Source organism: Fringilla coelebs (genome assembly GCF_963513975.1).
Source record: "Fringilla coelebs genome assembly, chromosome: 2".
NCBI classification, from domain to species: domain Eukaryota; kingdom Metazoa; phylum Chordata; class Aves; order Passeriformes; family Fringillidae; genus Fringilla; species Fringilla coelebs.
Genome location: NC_140029.1, coordinates 3,933,645 through 3,958,515, shown reverse-complemented (window position 1 = coordinate 3,958,515; position 24,871 = coordinate 3,933,645). Strand labels below are relative to the sequence as shown.

The 24,871-nt window shown below is 41.9% G+C and overlaps 1 protein-coding gene across 1 annotated transcript in view; it reads left to right on the top strand.

Moving 5' to 3' along the window:
- The window catches only part of DSCAM (DS cell adhesion molecule), a gene marked incomplete at both ends in the record, with an annotated part of 453,784 nt that extends 430,001 nt beyond the window's left edge, over nucleotides 1-23,783 (top strand). The window contains 2 exons of the mRNA XM_084226422.1: nucleotides 3,491-3,793; nucleotides 23,440-23,783. Coding sequence (XP_084082548.1) covers nucleotides 3,491-3,793; nucleotides 23,440-23,783 — 647 coding nt within the window. The remainder of the gene's footprint in view (nucleotides 1-3,490; nucleotides 3,794-23,439) is intronic.
- Between the last annotated feature and the right edge of the window lie 1,088 nt (nucleotides 23,784-24,871).

The following is a 24,871-nucleotide window of genomic DNA, read 5'->3' as shown; positions in this document are numbered from 1 at the left end:
TCCCAACTCACAGGATCAGAGGTTGCAGGTCCACAGGGACATCTGGGCACTGGTCAGTCCAGTCCCTCTGCTGAAAGCAGGGTCAGCAAGGGCTGCCTGCTCAGGAGCATCCCCAGATGGATTCTGAATGTCCCCAAGGGTGGGAACTCCTGCTCCTGTGTGGGCAGCCTGTGCCACCTCATCTGTTCCTGGGTGTGCCTTGTTTGGAGCTCAGGTGTTGTTCTTCCCTTGCCAAGGTGGTTTCTTCTGTAAGTTATTTATGAGGGGTGCCAAAAAAGCTTGTAGTGGTAATGACAACAAATATTGTGCCTCTGGTTCCTCATTCCACACACATCCTTTGAAAGACAAGGTGGTAAATTTTCCTGTAGCTTCCTGAACCAAAAAAGCAAAAGTAGTAGAATTTGACTGGGAATGGATGATATTAGTCTGCAAGAATATTCTTGAATCATATTTGGAATGTTTTTAAAATTTGAACAACCTTCAGGTTAGTATTTGTATTTTCCTGTTTGTGTGATATGTTCATTCTCAGTGGGAAAGAGAAGGAAAAAAAAAGAGGAAACTCTGGAATTAGAGTCCAAGTAAAAAACCATTCATAGCACTGAATCTGTAGCAGCTGGCCAGGATTTTCCTGAGAAACAGCTTGGGGTTTATTCCTCTAGAAGACAAATGGGGAAACACTGAACACGTTCTGCCTGCAGCCCTCATGTCTTCTTGATGCCTTCACATCATATATACAACTGGGAAAAAAAAAAGCTTTCTCCACTGTCTTATGCTGAAAAAGTAACAAAAATGGCAAATAAAGTATTAAATCATTAACTAGAAGAACAATCATGAAGTAAATCTAATAAAGGTTAAAAAAGAGAAGGGAGGTAAAGTACTTCTCAAAGGGAAGTGTGACCAAAGTGAAGCCAGCCTTGCTCTGGCATCCTCAGAAGGAATTGCAAACTGTCTCTCCTGATTTTAGAAGGATGTTCATGATGTGTTAGAGCTACAAAGCAGTGGATGTGAGTGGCCTTTCACCATAAAAACCAGTATGACTGGTTTGTTTCCTGTGTAAGAACAAGTATCTGACTTCATTCATATTTAGTGATTTACAGCCTGGAGTTCTCAATGTTTCATAATTCACCCTCTTAAACCCCCATGTTTTCTCCATGGGGTTATAGCAGTCACTAGATTCCTCCAGCCAGCTGACAACCTTCAGGTAGAATTATCATAAATTTTTAAGGCTATTAAATATACAAATCTAAATATAAATAGAAAATCTCCTCTCAGAAACCCTTTCTGTAGACACTCCAGATTGCAGGTGCATTTGGATGTGTTCCAACCTGTTGTCACCCAAGGATATTTTCCAATATGTGTGGCAAAGGGTAGAAATTAAATTTACTGTGTGGTTTAGTAGATAAACTACATTCAATTATGTAAACAGACTTTATAATCTATATTTTAACAAGCCTACTTTTCTACTCTGTGTCTATCTTTGAGCTCACAGTGATTTATGTGAGGGATAGCAAGCTTTAAATCAAGGAAGCTTTTCTTGTGCCAAAAAGCAGCTCTATTACTCCACTTGGTTTCTGGGAAAAGAGTAGAGTCCATTTAATTTAAGTGCTTTAGAAGTTTAAAACTTTCAAATAAACATATGTAGCTAAATTATGTGTTCAATAATCAATTCAGCTAATGTGCACATTTGATCACTTCTCCAATCTGGAGTTCAGATTTCAGGAGCTGGTTGATGCAGTTGATATTTGGCAGAATTTAGCACTTATCAAAATAATTCCAGGCTTACAAAGCAGTAGCTTTTGAGCTTAGGAGAAATGCCTGGCAGCATTTCATAGCTGAGACCGAGTTCTGATGTTCTAACTAGAGGCCATTAGAAATTTCCTGATCAATCTGTATTCATGAAGTCCAAGAAGTTTCATAAAGTTCACCCTGGGCTTGGATAAACTTCTATCAAATCTGAAGTAGGATCTGGAATATTCTGCCTCTTGGCATGGGATATGGGAAGCTGCAGGTCCTGAGCTTCAATGGACCAAGCTGTGACCTTTGCATGACCACGATATTCACAGGCACTGCTCCATGGCACTGGTCAACTGCTGCCTCCTGGGAGCTTCCAGCTGACCAGAAATGTGGGAAGACATCCCTGAGGTCTGCTGTACAAATCAAATGTGAAAAACAGAATGATGTTTCCTGTGGGTGGAAAGAAAAAAAAAAAAAAAGGCAAAAAGAAAGAAAAATCAAAAGAAATCCTGTTAAGTTCTGGTCAGCTCCAAATCTTAAGCAAGTTAGAGCAGAAGTACTTGTCATTTTAAATAATGGATGGTCGTGTTTAAAAGTGGCAGGAGTATCATTCTTTGTGCACAATGAAAACTGATGCAGGGGTGCAGGCACACAATAAAAAAGATAAAGATTTGCAATAATGACACGCTTGCCTCTGGCTGCTACAGAAGGTCCATTTTTATGAATTAGCTATTACACTGTGCCTGTTTATTGAACATCACCAACAATGTCTGAAACTGCACAGATCTTGTGATGAAACATGACTTCTGCCCAAGGAACTTTTCAAAGTCCTCTGCTCTTCCAGCCCACTGGAGTAGAGACACTGTGGGTGCAACAACCCAGCAATTCTGTCCCTGCAGAATGAGCCCTGCATTTCCAGAGTGCTTTTTAATGTATCAGTAGCCATTTGCATCTTCAGTAACAGCGTTGTTTAAGAAATATTGATATTCTCAGAAACTCATCAGCAGAAAAGAACAGCTTGTGGGTCATAATAACCTGTGTGTCGAATATGAATTCCCTCATTAGCTTCAGCAGCACTGAGAAAAGGCAACTGGATGACTGCAGGCTGTAGTTGCCAGATATTGCTTTCTGAAGACCTTTGCTCTGAATGAAATGAGTCAGTGTTTTACCTGGTGTCCAGAGAGATAATATCTGAGAGCTACTGCCTTCCTATTTGACATTTGACCTTTGTTCTCAGCACTTTCCAAAAGAAAAAAAAAATTTATATATATATATGTATGATGGAAACAGGACAAAAAGACTTTCCTTTCTCACCTGTACATAGCCCCAGCGAAATATTTCTGAGATGCATTAAAAAGCTAATGTAAAAAAGCTGTTTCTTATTTTGCAAAATGTGATTTGTGGGTTTGAAACCTCTTGAAGGCATTTGAGATTGAGAGAAATGGGGGTTTTTTTTGTTGAAAAAGTAATATTTTTCATGTAGTAAAGGTTATTTTTTTATAAAAGAAACATGAATTTAGTGCTAAGGCACCTAATGCTGCTCACAGGATAAGGCTTCACTTTAGATTATCTGTAATTGTTGAGTTCCTGACTAAAGTAACACTTGTGCAGGCATTTGAAGCAGATTCATTTAAATCACCTTGATAATTTCAAGGGCTCTCTGCTTCACTCTGAAGTATCACGCTCGTGGCTTTCCAGCTAAAAGCAGACTGTGCAGATGTTTTCTCTCTCCCGTTCTCCCATCCCTGCCGCTCAGACCGGGCGAGGAGCAGCATGGTCTCCACAGAAAGTGCCTCCTCCACCTACGAAGAGCTGGCCAGGGCCTACGAGCACGCCAAGATGGAAGAGCAGCTGAGGCACGCCAAGTTCACCATCACGGAGTGCTTCATATCAGACACGTCCTCGGAGCAGCTCACGGCAGGGACCAACGACTACACGGACAGCCTGACGTCCAGCACGCCCTCCGAGTCGGGCATCTGCAGGTTCACTGCCTCCCCCCCCAAGCCTCAGGACGGAGGGAGGGTGATGAACATGGCAGTTCCCAAGGCACATCGCCCAGGTGAGGCAGCAGGGGAATGTTTGGGTCACCCCAGGGAGGGTTTCACCCCACGCCCAGGCTGGGAAGAGGGTGGGTCACAGTATCTCCTGTCCCTAGTCACAGATGGAACCGCGGTGTTGTGTTTGCAGGTGTGCCCCGATGAAGGCAGGAATGATGAGGAGGACTGCATGTTCTCAGAAGGCTAATTTATTACTTTATTATACTATATTATATTACAGAATACTACACTATACTAAAGGGTACAGAAAGGATACTTACTGAATGCTAAAAAGATAATAATAAAAACTCGTGACTCTCTCCAGAGTCTCAACACAGCTTGGCCCCAATTGGCCAAAGAGTCAAAACAACTCAACCAGAATCCAATCAGAAGGCTAATTTATTACTTTATTTTACTATATTATTTTTAAGAATACTATATTATAGTATACTAAAGAATACAGAAAATATACTTAGGGAATGCTGAAAAGATAATAATGAAAACTCACGACTCTTTTCCAGAGTCTTGACACAGCTGGGCCCCAATTGGCCAGTGAGTGAAAACAACTCACAGCAGAATCCAATCTAAAGGCTAATTTATTGCTTTATAATATTGTATTATATTAAAGAATACTTTACTATATTATACTATACTAAAGAATACAGACAGGATACTTACTGAATGCTAAAAAGATAATAATGAAAACTCATGACTCTTTCCAGAGTCTCGACACAGCTGGGCCCCAATTGGCCAAAGAGTGAAAACAACTCCCAGCAGAATGCAATGGAACAATCACCTGTGGGTGAACAATCTCCAAACACATTCCCCATGAGCACAGCACAGGAGAAGCAAATGAGATAAGAATTGTTTTCCTTTTCTCTGAGGCTTCTCAGCTTCCCAGGAGAAAAATCCTGGGCGGAGGAATTTTTTCAGAGAATGTGAATGCCACACTGGGGTTTGTGCTGATGTCTTTTTGGGGCTACTTAAAAACAGAGGCCAGACAAAAATAAAGGAATAAAAAGTGGTTCTATTTATTGAAGAGCCTTCAGGTACAGGCAAAGCCCCCCAGGGGCTACACCCAAAATGGATGATGGGTCAGGGGTTTTCACACTTTTATAAGTTTGGTACATTTGCATATTGGGGGTTAATCTTCCAATTACAGCTTCAGGTAATGAAGTCATTCACCCCAAGTTTACAGCCCCCACCTCACTTTTGTTTACACTTTTTGAAGCCTGAGGCAGTGAGGTGTCCTTGATTCCCAGGCCTGAAGAGAAATTGTGTTGTCTGACCAAATTGGGAAAGCAGCAGCTCACACTCTGTATGGAGTTTTGAGTTACACACTAAAGAATTGCAGGGTTACAAATATATGATAAATATAAAAGCTAAAATCCTAATCCCAGCTAATGGAACATGTGAACATATTCTTCCACATACAAAAACCATGGGAATTCAGGAGCAGAAAGAGGCTGGCTGAGCCATCAAATCCACTCCTCACACTTGCAGCCATCAGGCCATTGACCCTCCTGGGATAAATAAGACCATATGTGGGTGCATCTGCCCATCTCCAGCTCCAACCAGCCTCTAATAAAGCCTGTCTCACTGTGCTGCTTCGTGCTTGGGAGCCAAAGCTGGCTCTCATTAACTGCTCATAAAGACAGATTGCAGGAGATGAGCTTGTCCCTTCTGCCTTGTGGCTTGTCAGACGTGTAACCCCCCTTTGGTGATGTCCTGGGGCTGCTCCACTCTCTCTCTTTGACATCACCTAATATCAAACTTGGGATATCTAAATCAGGAGGGAGCAAAAAAAAGGAGAATATTAAGGCTTCAGCTCCTTGCTGCCTGAAGGTATGTTGCAATGTATTTACAAGGGTTAAGCCATAGTGTGCACCAGCCAGCCTGCTTCTAAATTTGTTATCAAAGCCTCCAGAATTCATCAAAGCTGCTGAAACATAAATTGTACTAAATTAAAAAAGAAGAGACTAAGAAACCAAATATCACGACCACAAAAACTAAATAACAAAAAACTATAAAACACCTAAAATATAACCAATCATATACTCCAAAAAATACAAATAAAAACAAATCACCAAAACAAAAACACCAATCAAAAAATGTATGCTCAATAATTTATGAAATCTATAAATATATATATAATATAAACAATAAACAACTTCTACTTAATCATATAATCAGTTATGCAGAAATCCTATGAGTTACATCCAACTCTTGGGCTCAATCCCATTTCCAGATCACAAACATGGTGTTTCTACTGATACCTTAGTTCCCAACAGCACAGGCAAGTTATTTGTGGTACTCTGAGATCAAGCAGGTTAAAAAATCTCAGATCTGTCAGTCTTTGTTACAGGATACAGGATGTGACACAGCAGAGTAGGATTCAAACGGGAAAAAAAGCATAATTATATTTGTTTGCTTTCTGAAAACGTGATTTATTTTCTTTTCTTTTGTATTATTTTATTTTATTTTATTTTACTGCACAATTTTGCCAGTGTGAGTGCTGCTGCTCAGATCCACAGAAAGTAATCTCATCTATGTGAATGCTCATCTGTGTGAAAAAGAGTAATGAATAATCTCTGGAGGGTCTTTTGTTCAATAGTCACCGTAACAAGCAGTGGTTGTGAGGACAGAGGAATGGAAGGAAGGCAGTGGGATCAGGAAGGGTCATTCAAAAGCAGGAACACTGAAAAGAAAGTATCAAGGGTTTGCCTGGAGAAAGGTAAAAGAAAAATGTGGGAAGAAAAAGCCCAAGCAGAAGAGAGACAGTTATAATAGTCCAGGCAGGAAATTAGTGTGTCACACAGACAGATAAGAGGGAAAATAAGTAAGAAATAAATTACTGGGAGAAATTGCTGATTTCTGTGTAGTCACAGGGTAGAACCACAAACCCAGGAGCTGTAGAAATAGATAAAGATAGGAATACTTTTCATTTCTAAGTCCAAAGGAGTAAGATAAATATTTGTCCCTGCTCTGCTAAGGGGAAGCATCTGCATTCACAGCTAAGCCAAAACTGAACTCTTTCCTTCCAAGCAGTCAAACAGATATTTTTTATCATTTCTTTAACAAATATCTTGCTCTCTCTTCTTTCATGTTCCAAATACATTACTTTTGCATATTTAGTATTTGGAAATATTCTAATATATTCCATATAAAGCTGATTTTCTTAAGGGCAGATAGAACCAAAATTTGGTCCCTTGTGCTTGAGTAAAAATCTTCCAGGGTTGGAACAACCTTAGGGCCTCTCCAGTGATTTACAGACTTGTAGTCATGTATAGCTCTGTTATTTTTAATGGCTTTATTTTTTTTCCTTACTTTTCTTGATTAGCTTTAGCTTTCCTTTGCAGCAAGGAAAATAAATGTATTATAAAATTAATAATTAGCTTCATTACCTTGAAAGAATAATTGAGTGTTCCAGTGGGGCAATTTGAATGTTGTCCCATAAATATTGAATAATGCACTATTAAAGGTCACTTTGTGAAGGGTTTTAAACAAAACATAAGGATAGAAAGAACTTCCAGCAGTAGCAGAGAGACCAATATTTTAATTTTCAAGGCAGTGAGGAAACACTTACTGGGCATCTTTCTTCTTTTCTCCACCACTTCAGAAATTTGCCAGAGGTAATTTTTAATTCAAATATAATTAATCAAAGTCATTCTCCATTTAAGAACGTGGCAAAGAAAGAAAAAAATCATTAGGTATTTGGTTTCAGTAGACAAAAACATTTGAGATAAATCACTGTGCTGCTTCAGCACACCTTTATTCTTCCTTGAAGTAAATCTTTTCTTTCAAGAGAACTTTCACCTGTTTTAATGGTGCTTTGCTTTTCTTCTCAGCCAATTCAATTTTCCTGGGAAAATGTCACTTTCAGTCACTTCTGCCTCTTCTACCTAATGTCTGTCCTCCCTTTTCAAACTGCTGCCTGTTGCACCTTAAGGCTGCAGTAAAGTTTTGAGAGTTTGCAATTTGTTTTTCAAAATAATTCCCAACAATTATAAGACAGTCTGAAGAAAGACTGTGAGAAAAAACCTTATTTTGATAAATGGGGAATTTGGAAATGAATCCACCTAATGGCAAAGCTGAAAATTAACTTACAGAAGGAAACTCTCAGGAGTTTGCTGGTGAATTCCTGGGGATGGAGATGAGGCTCAGAGGTTCCTGCATCCTCCTTCTTGTCCTTCTCTTAGACAGGAGTGGCATTTGCTTTTCTCCAGTCTTCAGGCACTCCTCCCAGTCCCATGATCACTCAGAGGTTATTGACAGAGGCTTCAATGGGATCTGCCAGTTCCCTCAGCCCTCGTAGGCACATTCCATCAAAGTCCATCCATTTACACAAATCCAGTTTGCTTAAGCATTCCCTGACCTGATCCTTGTCCACCAGGGCTGAATCTTGCTCCAGACTGTTCCACTGATCTCTGGGACCTGGGATTCCTGAAGGCTGCTCTGGCCAGGGAAGGCTGAGGCCAGTGAGGCATTCAGGGGCTCAGCCTTTTCCATGTCCTGTGTCACCAGGTTCCACTCAGCAGTGGGGCCACACTTTCCCTGGCCTTCCTGTTGTCACCAAGAACTTACAGAAGATCCTTCTCCTTCTCCTTCTCCTTCTCCTTCTCCTTCTCCTTCTCCTTCTCCTTCTCCTTCTCCTTCTCCTTCTCCTTCTCCTTCTCCTTCTCCTTCTCCTTCTCCTTCTCCTTCTCCTTCTCCTTCTCCTTCTCCTTCTCCTTCTCCTTCTCCTTCTCCTTCTCCTTCTCCTTCTCCTTCTCCTTCTCCTTCTCCTTTCCTTTCCTTTCCTTTCCTTTCCTTTCCTTTCCTTTCCTTTCCTTTCCTTTCCTTCCCTTCCCTTCCCTTCCCTTCCCTTCCCTCTTCCCTTCCCTCTTCCCTTCCCTCTTCCCTTCCCTTCCCTTCCCTCTTTCCTTCCCTCTTTCCTTTCCCTTTTTTCCCCTTCCCTTCCCCTTCCCCTTTCTTGTCTTTGACAACCCTGGACAGATTCAACTTCAGCTGGGTTTGGGTTTCCTAACCCCATTTCTGAATGTTTGGACAATGTTCCTGTATTCCCTCTGGGTTTTTCTTGCCTGCTTCCACCCTCTTGGGTATTCCCTCACTGTTTTTCCCTGAGTTTTTCCAGGAGCTTTTTCTTCATCCATAGAGGCCTCCTTGAATTTTTGCCTGAGTTTCTGCTCACTGAGCTTGTAGAAGGTGATCTTTGAATATCATCCAGCTGATGGTACAAGCAGCTGTTGATGTTTTCTGCATCATTGTCCTCACACCAGGCCAAAACTTTCAAGTATATGGAAAACATTTTTAAACAGTCTTCAATTAAAAAAAAAAAAACCCACCAAAAAAAAACCACTTCAGGAGTTTCTCTGAATTTTCAAAAGGAAAGGGAACATGAAAGTAAGATATTTTTAATTAATTCCAACATTTGGTGTTTTGAAAGCATGTCCCACACCTGTGTTCTGATCTTCACAACACCCCAAGCAGATTTTTGGAAAAAGATAAAAAAGATAAGATTAGAACAGATTGTCCAGAGCAGCTGTGGCTGCCCCTGGATCCCTGGCAGTGCCCAAGGCCAGGTTGGACACTGGGGCTGGAGCAGCCTGGCACAGTGGGAGGTGTCCCTGCCATGGCAGGGGTGGCACTGGGTGACCTTTAGGGTCCCTCCCAACCCAAACCATTCAGAGATTCTGTGATGATTTGCAGTTCATGCCCCATCATTAACAACACCACCATTTTCCCTTTTATTCTATCACATTACAAACTGCCAAGCAAACTGGAATTGCTGCCTAACAACAGCCTCTGCACAGCTTCCCAAAAGGGCAGGGATGATGCAGACCTGCACAGGAGGTGGTGTGGACTGCACAGAGCTGCCAGACCTCATCTGCCCACACCTGGAATGGGACTGCCTGTAGATGGTGACATTTTTCAGGAAGCCACCAGAACAGTCATGTGTCCCAGGAGGCACTTTAAAGGAGAAAATTGAAGCAGTAAAAGCAGCACAGCAGGATGTTACAGCTGTGGATAAATTCCATCCTTTACAAAAGTGGGTCCTCTCAGCTCTTGTGCTGTGTTAAAATCCTTCAAGCTGTAAAAATGGTGGCAACACATTGTTTTCATTGCATCTTTCTCAGCATCAAAACTCCCAGAAATTTGGCATTTGGGGTTTTGTTTTCCTCCCCACAGCTGTCATTAACTACCAGTTGGGTTAGTAAGATCAGGTCCTCAAGGAATCACTGAAGCAGAGCAAAACTGAGGCAATTTTTCATATAAATATTCATAAATTTCAACAATTGTAAACCCAAGTTTACCTGTGAGGTTGACAAATGAGTCAGTCCCTCATCCTCCAAGAAAGGGACAGAAATTGGAAAGAAATGCACTCTCTTCCTACCTCCCACTGTGCCATCAGAGAGTCTGTAATGTAGAAAAATGGAAGATAATTGTAGAGGCTCAAAGAGTTCTATAATAATGTTCCTTTTTTTCTGTTTTAAGAATAATAATCACAAATTGAGTTATCATAACAATTATTCTTCACTGCAATAAACATTGCTGGAGCAGTTTATTAAAAATAGATTCCCATTATTATAATTTTAAATCTCAGTAATAGCCTCAGCCAAGAAGCCTGTTGTGTTTTTTCTTCTCTTTCCTCCTAAATTATTGTGCTGGAGAAAAGCACCACTATTAACTGGGAAATATTTTGATATTTTTGCATCCCAAGTACTATTTATGTCTGGGGTTCTTTTGTGGACAGACCACTTACTTGTATCCCCTGGCAATGGAGTTCATGCTTGGAAGGAGTAACATCAGACAAGGGCTTGAATGGGAAATACCTAGAAAATTTTCATTCTTTTCAATTTGCAGAAACATCCTTCCCCACAGGGCTACTGCAAAATAAGACCCCCAATTATATTTTTCTCTGTTGCTAATCAGCAGTAAAAAGAACCTTTGATTATATTTGACATTGCCCTTAAGGGTTTGTTTGACTTGGCACCAGGAATTTCTCTACCTGATGTCACAAAACAAGTTCAAGGTCGTTTTTGACCATCCCACCTCCTCAAAAGTGGGCAGACATCACATGAAGGACTAAAGCATCCCAAATATGATCCCAGAGAAGAAATGTCTCTCAGGGATCTCTAGTAGATTTGGAAACCCATTCAAAGCATCCCAAGATTTTGTATCTCAGAACGTCCTCCACAAACTTTCAGCTGGGGAAAGGAACCAGTTTGGAAAGAAGCCTGCTCATGAGTGGGGATAAATGGCATTTTTGGAGAGGCAAACTCTGAAAAAAAGATTTTTCTAGGGACTGATTTCACAGCTATGAAGATTTCAGGGACACCCCACTCTCCATAGGGAACCTGAGTGCTTTCCTGGTCCTTCCACCTGCACAAAGCAGGTGCTCCCCTTCTCCCAACCCTGCTCCCCTGGAAGTACTTTCCTCCTTGTGTTCTTGCCTGGTGAGCAAGAACATTTCTCTCCTCTCCATTTTCCATCCCTTCTCCTTGGCCCCCATGTCCCAGGGGAGATTTGGCCAGCTGATATTGCCTTTTAACATCAGCCCAAGGCCAGGCCAGGCCTGCTCTCAACCAAGCCCTCACCATCCAAATTTTGGGCACTTTTTGGGTTTTTACAGCTGGGCACCTCAGTTCAGCAGCCCTAGTCTAGCCCTTAAACCTACTGCATATTAACTAGAAAAAATACTGATTTAACCTCTCCAGCTTTGCTGAATGATCAGGTTCTCTCAGTTTTTCCAATGCCTTAATTAGCATTTTTGACCCAATTTAGAAGTTTCTCTCTCTTTTGACTAATCCTGATGACTGAACAGCAAAGCCTTAACACGTAGACAAGCCTTGAGCTAAAGAATGCAAGTACTTTATTAAAAGATTTACAAGGGTCCCTTAAATGCAGTCTGGATATCACCTGCAGTGCCTAAATGTTGTTTTAAACACCCAAGTCAAGAAACAAATCTTCTTTTCCAGAATTCAGTCACTGCAGCTAAAAATAAGCTGCTTAGCATAATGAGAAAAATAAGAACCAGGCAGCAGTGGAAGGCAGTGTATTTTTCCAGTATCAGCCCCAAGATGTGAGCTCTTTTTTCTCTGCCCTGTGAGTTCAGGGGTGAAGGAGCTCTTTCCCTCTGACACAGGGATTGGAGTCCATTCAGGGACTGGATTTTTGTTGGAAAGCAGCTGACAGAGCTCCACTGGCCGTGGCTGAATCCCACACAAATTCGGCCACAGGGCATTCAGCAAAGGCTGGCACTTTTGACAGCTCACCTTTAGCCTCCTTTCCCCACACCTACCATATGGTCCTGACTGAAAATGGGGAATAATTCCATGAATTCCATGGTTTCCAGATGCAAAACTGAATTTCTTGAAGATGCAGAGGAATCTATGCACCTTTCTGTTGTTGTTGTTCAGAAATCACAAAGCAAAGTACACAAAGGCTGAGATAAGGGTTGTTTTCTGGTTTGGTTTTATATTTGCACTGTCTGGTTTGAAATACAGAATATATATGAAATCTATACATATGAAATCTATATATATGAAATATATATATATATGTGAAATATTTGAAATAGAATATCTATGAAAAATATGAATATATATACACCCACTGTGTGTGATGTGTATACAGAACAAAGAAATCCCCATCCTGACTCTACAGTGGGAGACTGTTTTGAGAGAAGTACATAAGGAGACAAATCAAAATAAGCAGGTGGAAAAACAGAAGGAGAGGCACAGAGTGGGGAAAAAACCTTCTTGCCTACACTTTTAGCAGTAGTAAATACTCTCAGCATGACTGTTAATTTGTATATATACTTATGTGGTGTATCCTGAAATTATTGCCCTAGATGAGCATCTCTGATGTTTCCATATTAAATCCCTCTGTGCATGGAACACCTTCTCTTTATTTTCTGCTGCACTGTTGGAAAAGCAGGAGCACATCACAAAAAGACAGACTGTGCCATTTGCTGCTTATCCTAGAAATGGCACATCAGTGATGAGAGGAAATTGCCTTTATCTTGTCTCAGGTTTTATTTCTGTGGAGTATCAGGAGCTTTTTCTCCTTCAGCTGAGAAAAGCTGAATGTTCTGCAGGGATGAAAACCATTTAATTCTGCATTTAATTTGATGTGACCACATACTTGATATCATTGGCTTTGGTTTTTATTCTGGTGGGTTTGCAGACAGGAAGGCTCACACTGCAAGTTTTTTAACCATGCCAGTACAATAAAAATGAACTTAAACAGGTTCAGATCAGAAGCTGAAATACTCTGGGATCAGAAAGGAAAACAGTATCAGTGTGAATCTTGAGTTTAAATAGGAGAGCTGTTCAGTCACAAGGCTTCTGTGCTATTGTGATGTGGAAGTCTCATTTAGGTACTTTAGGAGATGTCTGCAACATAAATACAAGTCATTGGTGGCACTGGAACAGGATTTCCAGAAAAGCTGAGGCTGCCTCATCCCTGGATGTGTTCAGAGCCAGGCTGGACTGGGCTTGGAACAACCTGGGATAGTGGAAGGGTTTGAACCTAAATGATCTTTAACATCCAACTCAAACCCTTCTGTGAGTCTGTGATTAATGTAAATTATTTTTACAATTGTCACCTCTGAATCAGTGATACTGGTGTTAGGAAGAGATTTTTTAATTAGAGGAGAGAAACAAGTGCACAAGTGCTACCAATTCCTCAAACACACTGTGAGGAGTGTGTAGCAAAAAAATTACCTTTTCCTGTTGCTTCCTAATTTGTTCTTTATTTTGATTTCAAAATTAACACTGACTTTGGAAAAAAAAAAAACCAGCATCCCGAACCGTGTTGGTTCAGGATACTCTTGGTTTTTTTTTTTTTCTATTTTTTCTAGACTCAAATTTGCACATTAAGGAAACCCCCTCCCCCCAAGAATGCCCATTTTCTACCTTTTGATTAGCAAAAAAGTCTTATTAAAAATGAGCAGTTTTCTAATTTTAATTTAATTTGGTTTTCTAAAGTGGATTATTTGCTTTGTGATCCATATATATACATATATAGATATATATAAAAGCAGCAGCTATTAGACTACTCATGTTGTCTGTAGCTTTAGACACATTTGATTGAGCTGTAGTTACTGAAGAGTTTTATGCCTTAAGCAAGGATTACATTTATCAGTAAATTTTCAGCTACTTTCATGTTCTTACAGTCATAACTTCAATATTAAATTGTTAAAACTACCAGCAAAAGTCCCAAATCAAACCAAAGATGCTGTGTCTACTTCAATTAACATGACAGATATTTTAGAACACTTCTGTTGAGTGTCCCTAACTTGAACTTCACTTCTATTAAAAACTAGATTTTTAATTTTGAAAATGCCAAATAATTTCACCTTTGCAGTGTTGGGACACAGTGTGTGTGAATTTTGGTGTCAGTCAGCTCAAGGCTGGGGTTTCCATCCAGACAAGAACAGATCCAGCCCTGCTTTAAGGTCCTTGCAGACATTTGCAGCCATTCATGATTTAATTAAGTCAGGCTCTGTTGTTCCCTATGCCAAGAGGACCTGAGTGTAATCTGAGCTCTACAGGAGAGCTGGCACTACCACACCTGAAAATGGAAACCAAACCTTACCTGCAAGAAAGGTCATGCTTGTGCTCTTCTTGGAAATTAAAGCAGCAAATCATATCACTAGAGAAAAAAACTTCAGTTTTTATCAGTTCTAATCTGGCTGTAGTGATGCTCTGTGCCCTTCATGGAAGAACTTTGTGTGTTGAAAGCACAGCAGGTGGATTTCAGTATGGAAATATTCAGCATCCCTAATTTAAATGTGAGAGCTGTGAGAACCCCTGGTCCCAGGGGATTAATTAACAAAAATGCAATGCTGCACCTCGTCAGCAGCACTCAGGGGGTTCAGACTAATGGACTTGGGGAGAATGAGTTACAGAAATACCTACAGAAATTCCCCCCTAACTCAGCAGAGAGCAGGGCAGTGCTGGTGTTGGTTTCCCTGCTCTAGCCTGACCTGCCCAGCTCTATGAGCAGCATTTCTGCTCTCCTGTTGTTTTGGCAGGGTCAGGTTTATCCTTGAATTCACAGGAATGGCTCAGAGCCTGATGTTGGAAAATCCCAACTCTACAGAGACAGGGCTACTGAGAGGCATTTTAAAAGATTTTATTCCATTATCAATCTCATAGAAAGGGTGAGACACAAAAGATGTAAAACTTAACACCATTCTATCAGAAGCCACCCTATTTCCTGGCTACAATACCCTATAAATGTTTTTCAGCCTATTAGCTTTTGCCACACAATGCTGCTAATACTTCTAACACCACCTATTATTTTGAAAATGCCCAATAATGTAACTTTCCCAGTGTTGGGACACAGTGTGGGTGATTTTTGCTGTAACCAGCAGCAGGGGTTTCCATCCAGGCAAGAACAGATCCAGCCCTGCTTTAAGGTCCTGTTACTAGGACCTTATAAATAATAGGTCAGCTATTATTTTACCCCATGGGGTCTTGCTACAATGCATCTTTCACACTTCTAATTCTCCAAAATATCTGGTTTTTTTGCAAGACTATCTTTTGAAACTTGTTTCTAGTTCAGTCTCTCTCTCAACCATGCAATCTCTATTCCATGGCCTTCCTGATCAGCACACTTTGTCTCAGAGTTTGCATACGGATGTACAAGACTCTGTGAGCTTTCAGTCGGGTTTTGGGAGTCCTTTACAAATCCATTTCTCACACCTGGAGAGGTCAACAGAGCAGCTCCTGCTGATTCCAGTGAACCCTGAAAGCTCCTCACCCTTCCAGCCTCTGTGCAGACTCCAGGCTCCCAGCACACCTCAGGAATAATCCTGTTTCCATGGAGCCACGATCGATTTAACCCCCAGCTGAAGAGATGTGTAACTGAGCAGCTTCTGTTCACTGCACCCAGGAGCAGAAAATGAGTTTTAAAAGTCTAGCCTTGCTAACCAGGGGCACCTCACCGAGGTTTTCAGCACAGTTTTCCAAGTTTTCCCAGCCACTGGCAGGAGAGTGCTGTCTCAGAACATCCTTAAAAATGCATGAGGCCGCTTGCGTGACAAGGCGCAGACGGGAAGGGAGCTCCTGGCTTTACCTTTTCTGTCACCATTTCATTATTTATTGACAGATTTGCTGCCTCTAATCCTGGAGTGGGTATTGATTTACACAGTGAGGCCCCTTTTACATGTTTTTATAACTTAGACACCTCATTAAATCCAAGCAGGAAGGGATCAGTTGTGCAGGTGTAGCAGCCCTGTGAGGCTGGACATCCACATGGCTTATGCATAGGGTCTAAATCTGTCTGACCCCTGGAGTTAATCAATTTTTCCTTCCTTACTCAGCTCAGTGTCAGAGAAGCCCTTAAAAATATATCAGTTCTCCTTAAAGTTACTTCTGGAAAGGTCAAAGCATCTGGCAGATCTTTTGAAAGTGCAGCAGTGTGTTAGAGACTTAAGTTCTGCTTAGAGAAATGCAAACCAAAAACGTGCTTCGATTCCTGTTCCATTAGATCTTCCAGGAAGAGGTAACAATGTGATAATCAAGGCTCCTGCCATCCTCTCAGGCAGCTGCACAGTCTGTTATGTCAGTGGAGTTCAGATGGATGATCTCAGTTCAGCTACAGGAGTCATGCTTTTGCTTTAAGACATCTTGATCAAAGGCTTTTTCTTGGAATTAGAAGGCTTAAATCTAAATAACAAAATGAATCACCTTTTAAAAAAGAGAAAAAAATCCACATTAGTTGGAATCCTCATTTTCAGTCACTTAAACCTAATCTCCAGTAAGTAGAAATCAATTTAAAAGTCTTGCTGAAATCAATAGAGTCAGTGATTTATAGCAGTAGCAAATTTGGCTCCTGAACTACAGATTTCCTGATACCCTGGTGTTCCTTAAGAGATAACTCCAACGATTGTAGTCAACAGCAACTGTTGTTTTTATTTTGCTCTGTGAATCACAGCTGGTATTTTGAGTATTTTTATGAAAATGCCAGTTCTAGCAGACTGCAATGGGAAACATTTAACTAGGTGTTATGGATCTCCAAACCATCCATGAGGGTGCAGCTTTTGTGTAGAAAGTTATAAAGTACAGCCCTGCAGGGGTGACAGGGAATTCTGATTTCTCCAGCTAGAAATGGGAAACCTGGCGATTTCTTTTTCACCTTTTTAGGTGAAAAATATAAACAGCATAAGGGTGGGGTGATTTTCTGCCTGCTGAAACACAGGGAGAACACAAGAGGATGTGATGCTGTGGGTCAGAGAGCAGGAAGGGCAGGGTGGCATTTAGTCAGTTTAAAAGTACCCCCCAAATGCTGAGCACTTTAATCATTTTTCCTGGGCCCCTGAGCAGAGGTTGAAGCTTCTCTGGAGAAGGGAAGGGCACATGCCTGCTCTCACAGCAGCTCTTTCACTAATGAGGAAGCTGTGCCCTGTCTCCTCCTTTCTTCCTTTCCCCTTCTGCTGCTTGGCTGTTCTCAGACCTTCTGCCATTTATTCTGGATCCCCTCAGAGGATTGTTAAATCCAGTTTTTGTCCTGAAAAAGGGGCCTCAGCAGGAGCCTGTGTGTGCTGATAATGGTGAGCTCCTGTTGACAGAGGGTGAGCTGAGATTCTCACTCATATGGCCAGTCAGGAATTTGCATATGAAAATTCCATCTCCATTTCCATTCCTGAATAACACTGGCTCTAGAAATTGGAGCCCTGGCATTCAAGGCACTCTTCGGAAATTTTCACTCTACTTGTGGCATTTTGCTGCGAGAAAATAACAATTATCCAATAAATTGGGAAGGCAGCTCCGCACTGAGCAGATCCTGGGACCTGTATCAGCCAAGCAAGGAGGTGCAGGACTGATCCTCTTCACCCCCCCCTTCTTGGCTGAGCAGGACACAGGGCCAAGCTAAGCACATAATTGGCTTTATTACTCATTAAGTGTGTTTGTCCCTGGTGCTGCAGAGCCCTGCAGGTGAGGGGATGGTTTCGGCGCAGTGCGGACCCGAGATGGACAGGGAGGGAGCACCAGCAGGTTTCCAGCACTGACAGCAGCAATTGTGAGAAATGTTACTGCTGCTATCAGCCTGGCTTCAGACCAAGCTGCTGCTGTCCAAGAAAGCTTTGCCTGCTAAGTTTTTAATGGTGTGTCAGTTCTGGATGTGACAAAGGCCTCTGAGCATCACTTACACTCTTTTTTTTCAGCAAACCTTTCACCTTGTCCTTGCAAACTCTTCCCTCTTTCCTCATTTCTAATGCAGGTTTTCCCTTATAGGCAGTCTTTGTCCTGAAAAACAGCCTGTGAGTAGCAGCAAAGGCTTCACTGATTTATTTACTGCGCTAGTGAGCTGGAAAAACCAACTGTAATTTTTTAATCAGCATAAACCTGAGCTTGGAACTACGTCAGCAGCTCTGTCTCCTTTGCTTCCTTTCAAAGGAAAACACAACATCCCATCAGTGCTTCCCCTTCCAAAGTCAGCAAAGCCAGGAGATGCCCAACAGAGTGGGACTCCATCTGCACACAGCACTTGTACACCCCCAGCACTGCACCAGGTCATAATTTGCTCCTAAATCAACATAATTACATCAGCACCTTCCCTGAGCTAACAGGGCTGTAGGGACTCAACCCTGACATGGTTTCTGATCCCATGGAATCATCCCAGAGAAATCTCTGAGAGCTTTATTTTTGCCCACTCGCCTCCTGAAGCAGGATGTGTGAATGCCCTGTTCAAGCAGTCTCATCCTTACCTTTGTTAAATGAACTGTCATAGTCACCCTGCTCCTCAAAACTTTCTGAGATAATCTCTCAAAGAGCACAGAATTTCCTCCACATGGCAACCACAACTTGAAAACCCTCAGGCTGTCACCCTCACTGATGGTATCTCTGTTGGAGTGTTGTGAAGACAAATTGCTTTTGCTTTAGTGGAGGCTCTGATTCATGAGAAAATGCATTGACCTCTCATGTAAAAACTTGGTAAGAGCATCTTTTTTTGCAGTCTGTGATGATCCTTGTATTGAAAATAGCACAAATCCTTAGAAATTTTTTTCCCGGAGTAGATGAAAGCAAAAAGAAAAACACCATGCAAGCTCTCTGGCATTTGAAAGAGGAATGAGGTAAATCTTTTGGGAGAAAGGAGTGCTTCTCAGCTTGCTTTAGTTCTGCAGACGAGACAGCTATCTTGAATAAAATCCAAGAAAAATTCAGCAGTGATGTTTTTCCCTGCATGTAGCCTGTCAAATTCATCCCAACCCTTCCCACACCTGAAGCTGACCTCTGGAATATGGCTAAAAATGTCTGTTGGTTTTTTTTTTTTGCAAAGTGTTTTATATCAGCTTAGTGGAACTGAAATAAGGATAAATTATTTTTATTCAGTGTTGCATTAACTCAGAAAATACTCCCTTTTTGGTAGAATGTGCTGCTTTTTGTAAATATCACAGTTAAGTGATTTTTAGCATTTGTTTACAAATATTTATTTGAACTGACATTTTCTTAAATGCACCATACTAAATAATTCATTAGAGGGCTGGCCATTAAGGAAAAAAAAAAAAAAAGACTGAGGTAGCTCTGGCTGAAATTGCAGCATTCAGATTTGACTGGGTGCTTATTATTTCTGTAGAAACTCAAGGCTCTTATACAGCAAATCCTCCTTTCTTCAAAAATTGCAGAATCACTGAAAGGTCAGGGTGGGAAGGGACCTCTGAAGATCATCCAGTCCAAACCCCATTTTTAAAAATGCATCAGAAAACTGTAGTTTTAGAATGTCTTTTGTACTAATTAAGCCAAAATGCATGAATTATTAAACATGCTCATTTACAGTGCTCATGCACTTGAAAGGTTTGCTTTCATTACTAATAAGGCACAAACATAGCTGAAAAGAGGTAATTAGAGCATCAAAGGCAATGAACCATCCTGAAACTTCATAATGTTTTGCCCAAAAAAAACCATCATTCAGCTGAACAGCAAGAAACCAAAAAAAAAAATGCCTACACTGTGTGTCCAGAGAATAAGAACCAAAGTCTTCTCAAGCAGCTCCACAGATAGAGCAAGAAACCTTTTCTTCTGCTCAAAAAATACCTTCAGAATTGATGTAGGAATGGCAAAGGTGAACCCCCGTGGTTACATTTCAAAGGTTGTGTTTTCAAGTCAGAAACCCATTAGTTCTTCTAAATCAAAGACTTTTTTTTTTTTTCATCCTGTGAGACCGTTTCAACTTTAGCACAGAAGGAAAAAAGTTCCATTCTCAAAATTTTTCTTTGCCAGTGATTATAATAATGTGCCCTGTTTTATAAGCAGTTGCAGGGAGAGATGCTCCTTGCAGATGAGAAGGAGCACTGATGCTTTTTATGATGGGAAAATGTGTACATCACATCAAATAATGAGGGCTCTGCACAAACCATGTCAGAGATTGTGCTTTGAGTACCCAGCTTTGGAGAACAAGTTACACTCTGTGGTTTCTCATTACTGAAATCCTGCTGGAACTTTGCCCCCAGACATTTAGAAAATTGCAGTAAAATGACTGCATATTGTTTACACAGATTATTGACTATGCTTTCTTATGTAGATTTAAGGAGGGGGGGGAGAAAGATCTTTTTTACATAGCTCCAAGCTCCTAAATACACTTGAGAAATGTCTAGACAGCAGCTTGAAAACCAGCCTCCATCTCTGTAAGGTTCAATGCTCATCTTTTTTGTAGTCCACTGATACCCGTGGCTCTCAAGAAGCAGCAAATGTGGCAAGGCACAGAACCAGCCCCGCGAGGGACCCACGGGGAGCTGTCAGAGAGCCACGCTCCAGCTGCTGCTCCACACCAGCTCCTTCCTGGAAAGCCAACCAAGAAAAAAGCAGAAAATGCAGTAGAAAGAGGGAGCAGGTGTAAAATGTCCTGGCTGGTGTTAACAAGGCAGTGGCAGCCCCTCCCAGGCAGTGGTGGGTGACAGACACCTTTGGGAAAAGGCCAGTTGTTGTGGGAAATGGAAACGTGGAGTGGTTTGGGTTGGAAGGGAGGGCAAAGCACATCCAGTGCCACCCCTGCCATGGCAGGGACACCTCCCACTGTCCCAGGCTGCTCCAGCCCCAGTGTCCAACCTGGCCTTGGGCACTGCCAGGGATCCAGGGGCAGCCCCAGCTGCTCTGGGAATTCCATCCCAGCCCTGCCCACCCTGCCAGGGAACAATTCCTCGTTCCCAAGATCCCATCTAACCCTACTCTCTGTTAGTTTAAAGCCATTATTCCTTATGATATCACCCCATGCCCTTGTCCCAAGTCCCTCTCCAGCTGTTTGGAGCCCGTCTAGGCACTGGGGGGGCTCTGAGGTCTCCCTGGATCTCTGTCTTCTCCAGGCTGAACAACCCCAGCTCTCCCTCCTCTCTCCACAGCAGAGGTGCTCCAGGATTGGGTTCAACATAGAAAATTTTTCCTCCTCTGCTGGAGCTGTGGGACCCCAATGGAGCCTGGGAGTGGGAGAAAACCCCCCCCTTTCTGACCCCAGCAGTCTCTAAACATTCCTGGCAAGAGGGAAGTCATCACTTTGGCATTAGAATTAATCCCAAAGCTCTCACACCTGCTCTTGCCATCTCAGAGGTGCATTTTGCTGGCCCTGACAGCGAAACCCCCACAGCCAAACCAAGCTCCTCAAAACCTCCATTGGACAGAGGGAACAGAGATGTGGGGAGCATCACTCTCACTCCTACACTCCTGCCTCTCTCCCTCTGGGGAGGAGTGGGGTAGGAACAGAACATAATTCTTTAGAATATCACAGTGCTGCACAAGGCACAGCCACAGGGAGCAAGTGACACAACAACTTCCCATCCTGGCTGTCTCCTCCTCACAGGGAATGCTCTTTGGAGCAAACCAACCCCACAATTGCATTTTGGAAGGACTTGCACTACAAGGGGATGCAGAAGCAGAACTGATGTGACCAGGAGGTCTGGCTGCCAAGGGGACAGGGCAGGTGTTGGACAGCACAGATGTGCCCAGGGGCAGCTTGGCTCAATGCCTGGGGAGAAGTGCAGAGAGTTGGTGCCTCCCTGCTCCTGTGTCCATGTCCTGCTGTCCTTCATCCCAGAACCAGCAGCAGCAACGTTGCTGTCTCAGCTGAAACAGGCCTGACATGCAGAATTGTGCTTGGCATGAAAGGTACTGCAGGAGAACCAGGCAAACCAAGGAGTGAAACCAATTAAAGTTAACACCACCCATTTCTCAAGAGGCAATCAGTGTGATTACCATGACAAACCTCCCCCTCTCCCTCCAACTCCACGGGTGCCTGTCAGGCTCATCTTGAGATACTCCCATCTTACTCCATGGGGGTAAAACACCACGTGCTGTGAGCCTGTGCTGGAGATGCATCCAGAAAAAAACATATGGTGTTAGACTGTGCCTGAGGGATTTCTATAGGAATAAACACAGATTCTGGCCAAATGCAACTCCTCAGCAATTCTCTGTCTGTGACCTGGAATTACAGATAGAGCAGATGCTGTTGGTCCTTTAGCTAAGACTTGCAGTGCCTTGACTTACGTGGGAAAGCAGAGGACCTGTTTTATTTTAGGTCATTGGACAGCTTTTAGCTGGGCTAGGAAGAACAAAATTGTTAAACATAGTTTTATTATGAAGAACTGCTTTCCTGGTCTGTTGTTTATGCCACTGGCACAGGTCAGCCTTAATTTCTCCTGCTGTAAATAGCTCATGGAGAGCTACACAGGTGGTGTGGTGCCAAGAGTCTCCTGCTTTAAACATTCAGGATGCATCCCATCTGTAGATGAGACTCTGGGTTTGATATCAGCCACACAAAAAACCAGCTCCATACCTGCAGAGATCTGTAGAGAAAGGAAAATACTGTTCTGAATTCCACTGTAACTGTGCCTTTTTTTTCATACATAGGTGAGGTTACACCATTAAATATTTTTAGAAGGGAATGTCATTATGTGCCTGATTGCCTCTCATTTCCTTGAAGGAACATCATGAATGCCTAACAGGCCCAGGAGTCAGGGGAAATAATGAATAAGAGGTTTTCTTGACAATACAAAGCAGAAAGTTGATGCAAGAGCTCAGGTACCAGTCCCAGTGCATTTTGTTACCACAAAACCAGCAGGATCTTGGTGGTCACAGTGGTAAAAAATTATTATTGAATTAAACACAATGATGATGGTTGACAGTTACATTTTGTTTTATGAGGACAAGAATGTTTCTGTTTTAGTAAGAAATCTCTTGAAGACTACAGCCTTGCATCCATTTGAAATAGTTTAGTCATTCTGCTCCAGACTGGGACTCGTTAATTGGAATTGTGAAGGTTTCCATTTAAAATGGAAAATAAAAATCAGAAATTTACTGAGCCTCCACATTTTTCAAGATTTTGACAAAGGAAAACCAAGACCTTTTCAGATTTTGAGAAAAAGCTCCTGGTCTTTTCACTTTATCTCCTTCATGCTGTGAGTGCGTGTAATGAACACTGCATTTCTCATTCCATTGTGAAAGCAAATATTGAGTGAATTCTTGTGGATCTGCCCAAAAGGAATTTGTTGCACAATTCTGTAAGATCATAGCACAGTAAATGGCTGACAAATAATCTATCAATCATCAATTCTGGTCACAGATCCTCCCCTTTGGCAGCCAAACCACCTCGATTCGCTCCCGCCGGGCGAGCACCGCGCAACGCACAACCCAAAATAAAATCTCTCTTCTCCCTTTTGCCTCCCCAGGTGATCTCATGCATTTGCCACCCTACCTTAGGATGGACTTTTTATTGAACCGTGGCGTGCAGGGCACGAGCAGAGACCTGGGTTTGGGGCAAGCCTGCTTGGAGCCACAGAAAAGCCGAACCTTGAAGCGTCCCACCGTGCTGGAGCCGATCCCCATGGAGACATCCTCCACGAGAGATGTCCAGTCATGGCAACCTGGTGCTGTGGCAACGTTACCTCAGCGAGAAGGAGCTGAGCTAGGACAGGCTCAAGCAAAAATGAGCAGCTCCCAAGAATCCCTGCTGGACTCCCGGGGCCACTTGAAAGGAAACAATCCCTACGCAAAATCTTACACCCTGGTATAACGAAAAGAGCATGGCTGGACAGTGGCTGTAAATATTTACACTGAAAAACAAAACAAAACAAACAAAAAAAAAAAGTCCAATGAAAGCTACCTTTTTTTTATTGAATTCCAATATTTATAATTAAAGAAGAAGATTGCCAAAATATTTGACAAAAAAAATAATAATATGAACGACAGACAGTGCAAAGACTCTCTTGCTTTTTTTCTGTCTGAGTGTGAGCTTCATCTGACTGGACATCTGAATTTTTGGGTAAAAGAGTCCAGTTTTCTGATCTTCACAAGCGTTTGTGTTTTTACTGATTTTCTACGAAGTGCATGGAGACTTAACAAAAACATTTTAACTGGAAGTTCCATCAGACAAGATTTAAAAGGGAAAAAAAAAATCACAAAAAAAAAAAAAAGAAAATCACCCTCTTTGTGAATTCAACGGGAACATTGATTTGGAAAAAAGAAAAGTCTTTTGTCATGTTTGCACTTTTTTTTTTTTTAATTAGAAAATGGGTCCTTGATTGTTCTTTTTTTGTTGTTAATTAGGATGAGTGATGTCAGTGGAGTGAGGAGATTGATTTGGGTTTTTTTTTTAATATTAATTTAATGAGACACTCTTTGCATTTTGTCTATGCGAAATAAAAGGGTCTTCTGCCTTTATTTGTGATGTCTGCTTCCATCACCTTTTGCTGTGGTTTTCTCAAAGTGTGATATCATGTCAGTGCCATCCTCTGAGTAATGTCTTCTGGTGCCTTGGGAAAAAGGAATTCAGGGGTCACTTTTTTGGAAAAAAATTGGGATTCACTCTTTTTTCTGCCATGGGACAGAGTCAGAAGGGTGGAAGCCCTGAGTGCTCTGAACCAAACTCACCCAGGACTCTCAGCATTTGCTCCATTTCACACCAGCAGGCTTTGGTAGAGCTTCAATATTTTTTGGATCACAAGAAATGCATTGATGTTACTTTACTTCCTCCTTAGAAATGGATCTTTATTCCATTTGGGAGCAGCTTTTATGGAAATTCTTTGCTTACGTAAGGACCGGGGTGGAAAAAACCCAACAACTTTTCCCATAATAGGAAAAATGGGAGGAAAAAAGTTATTC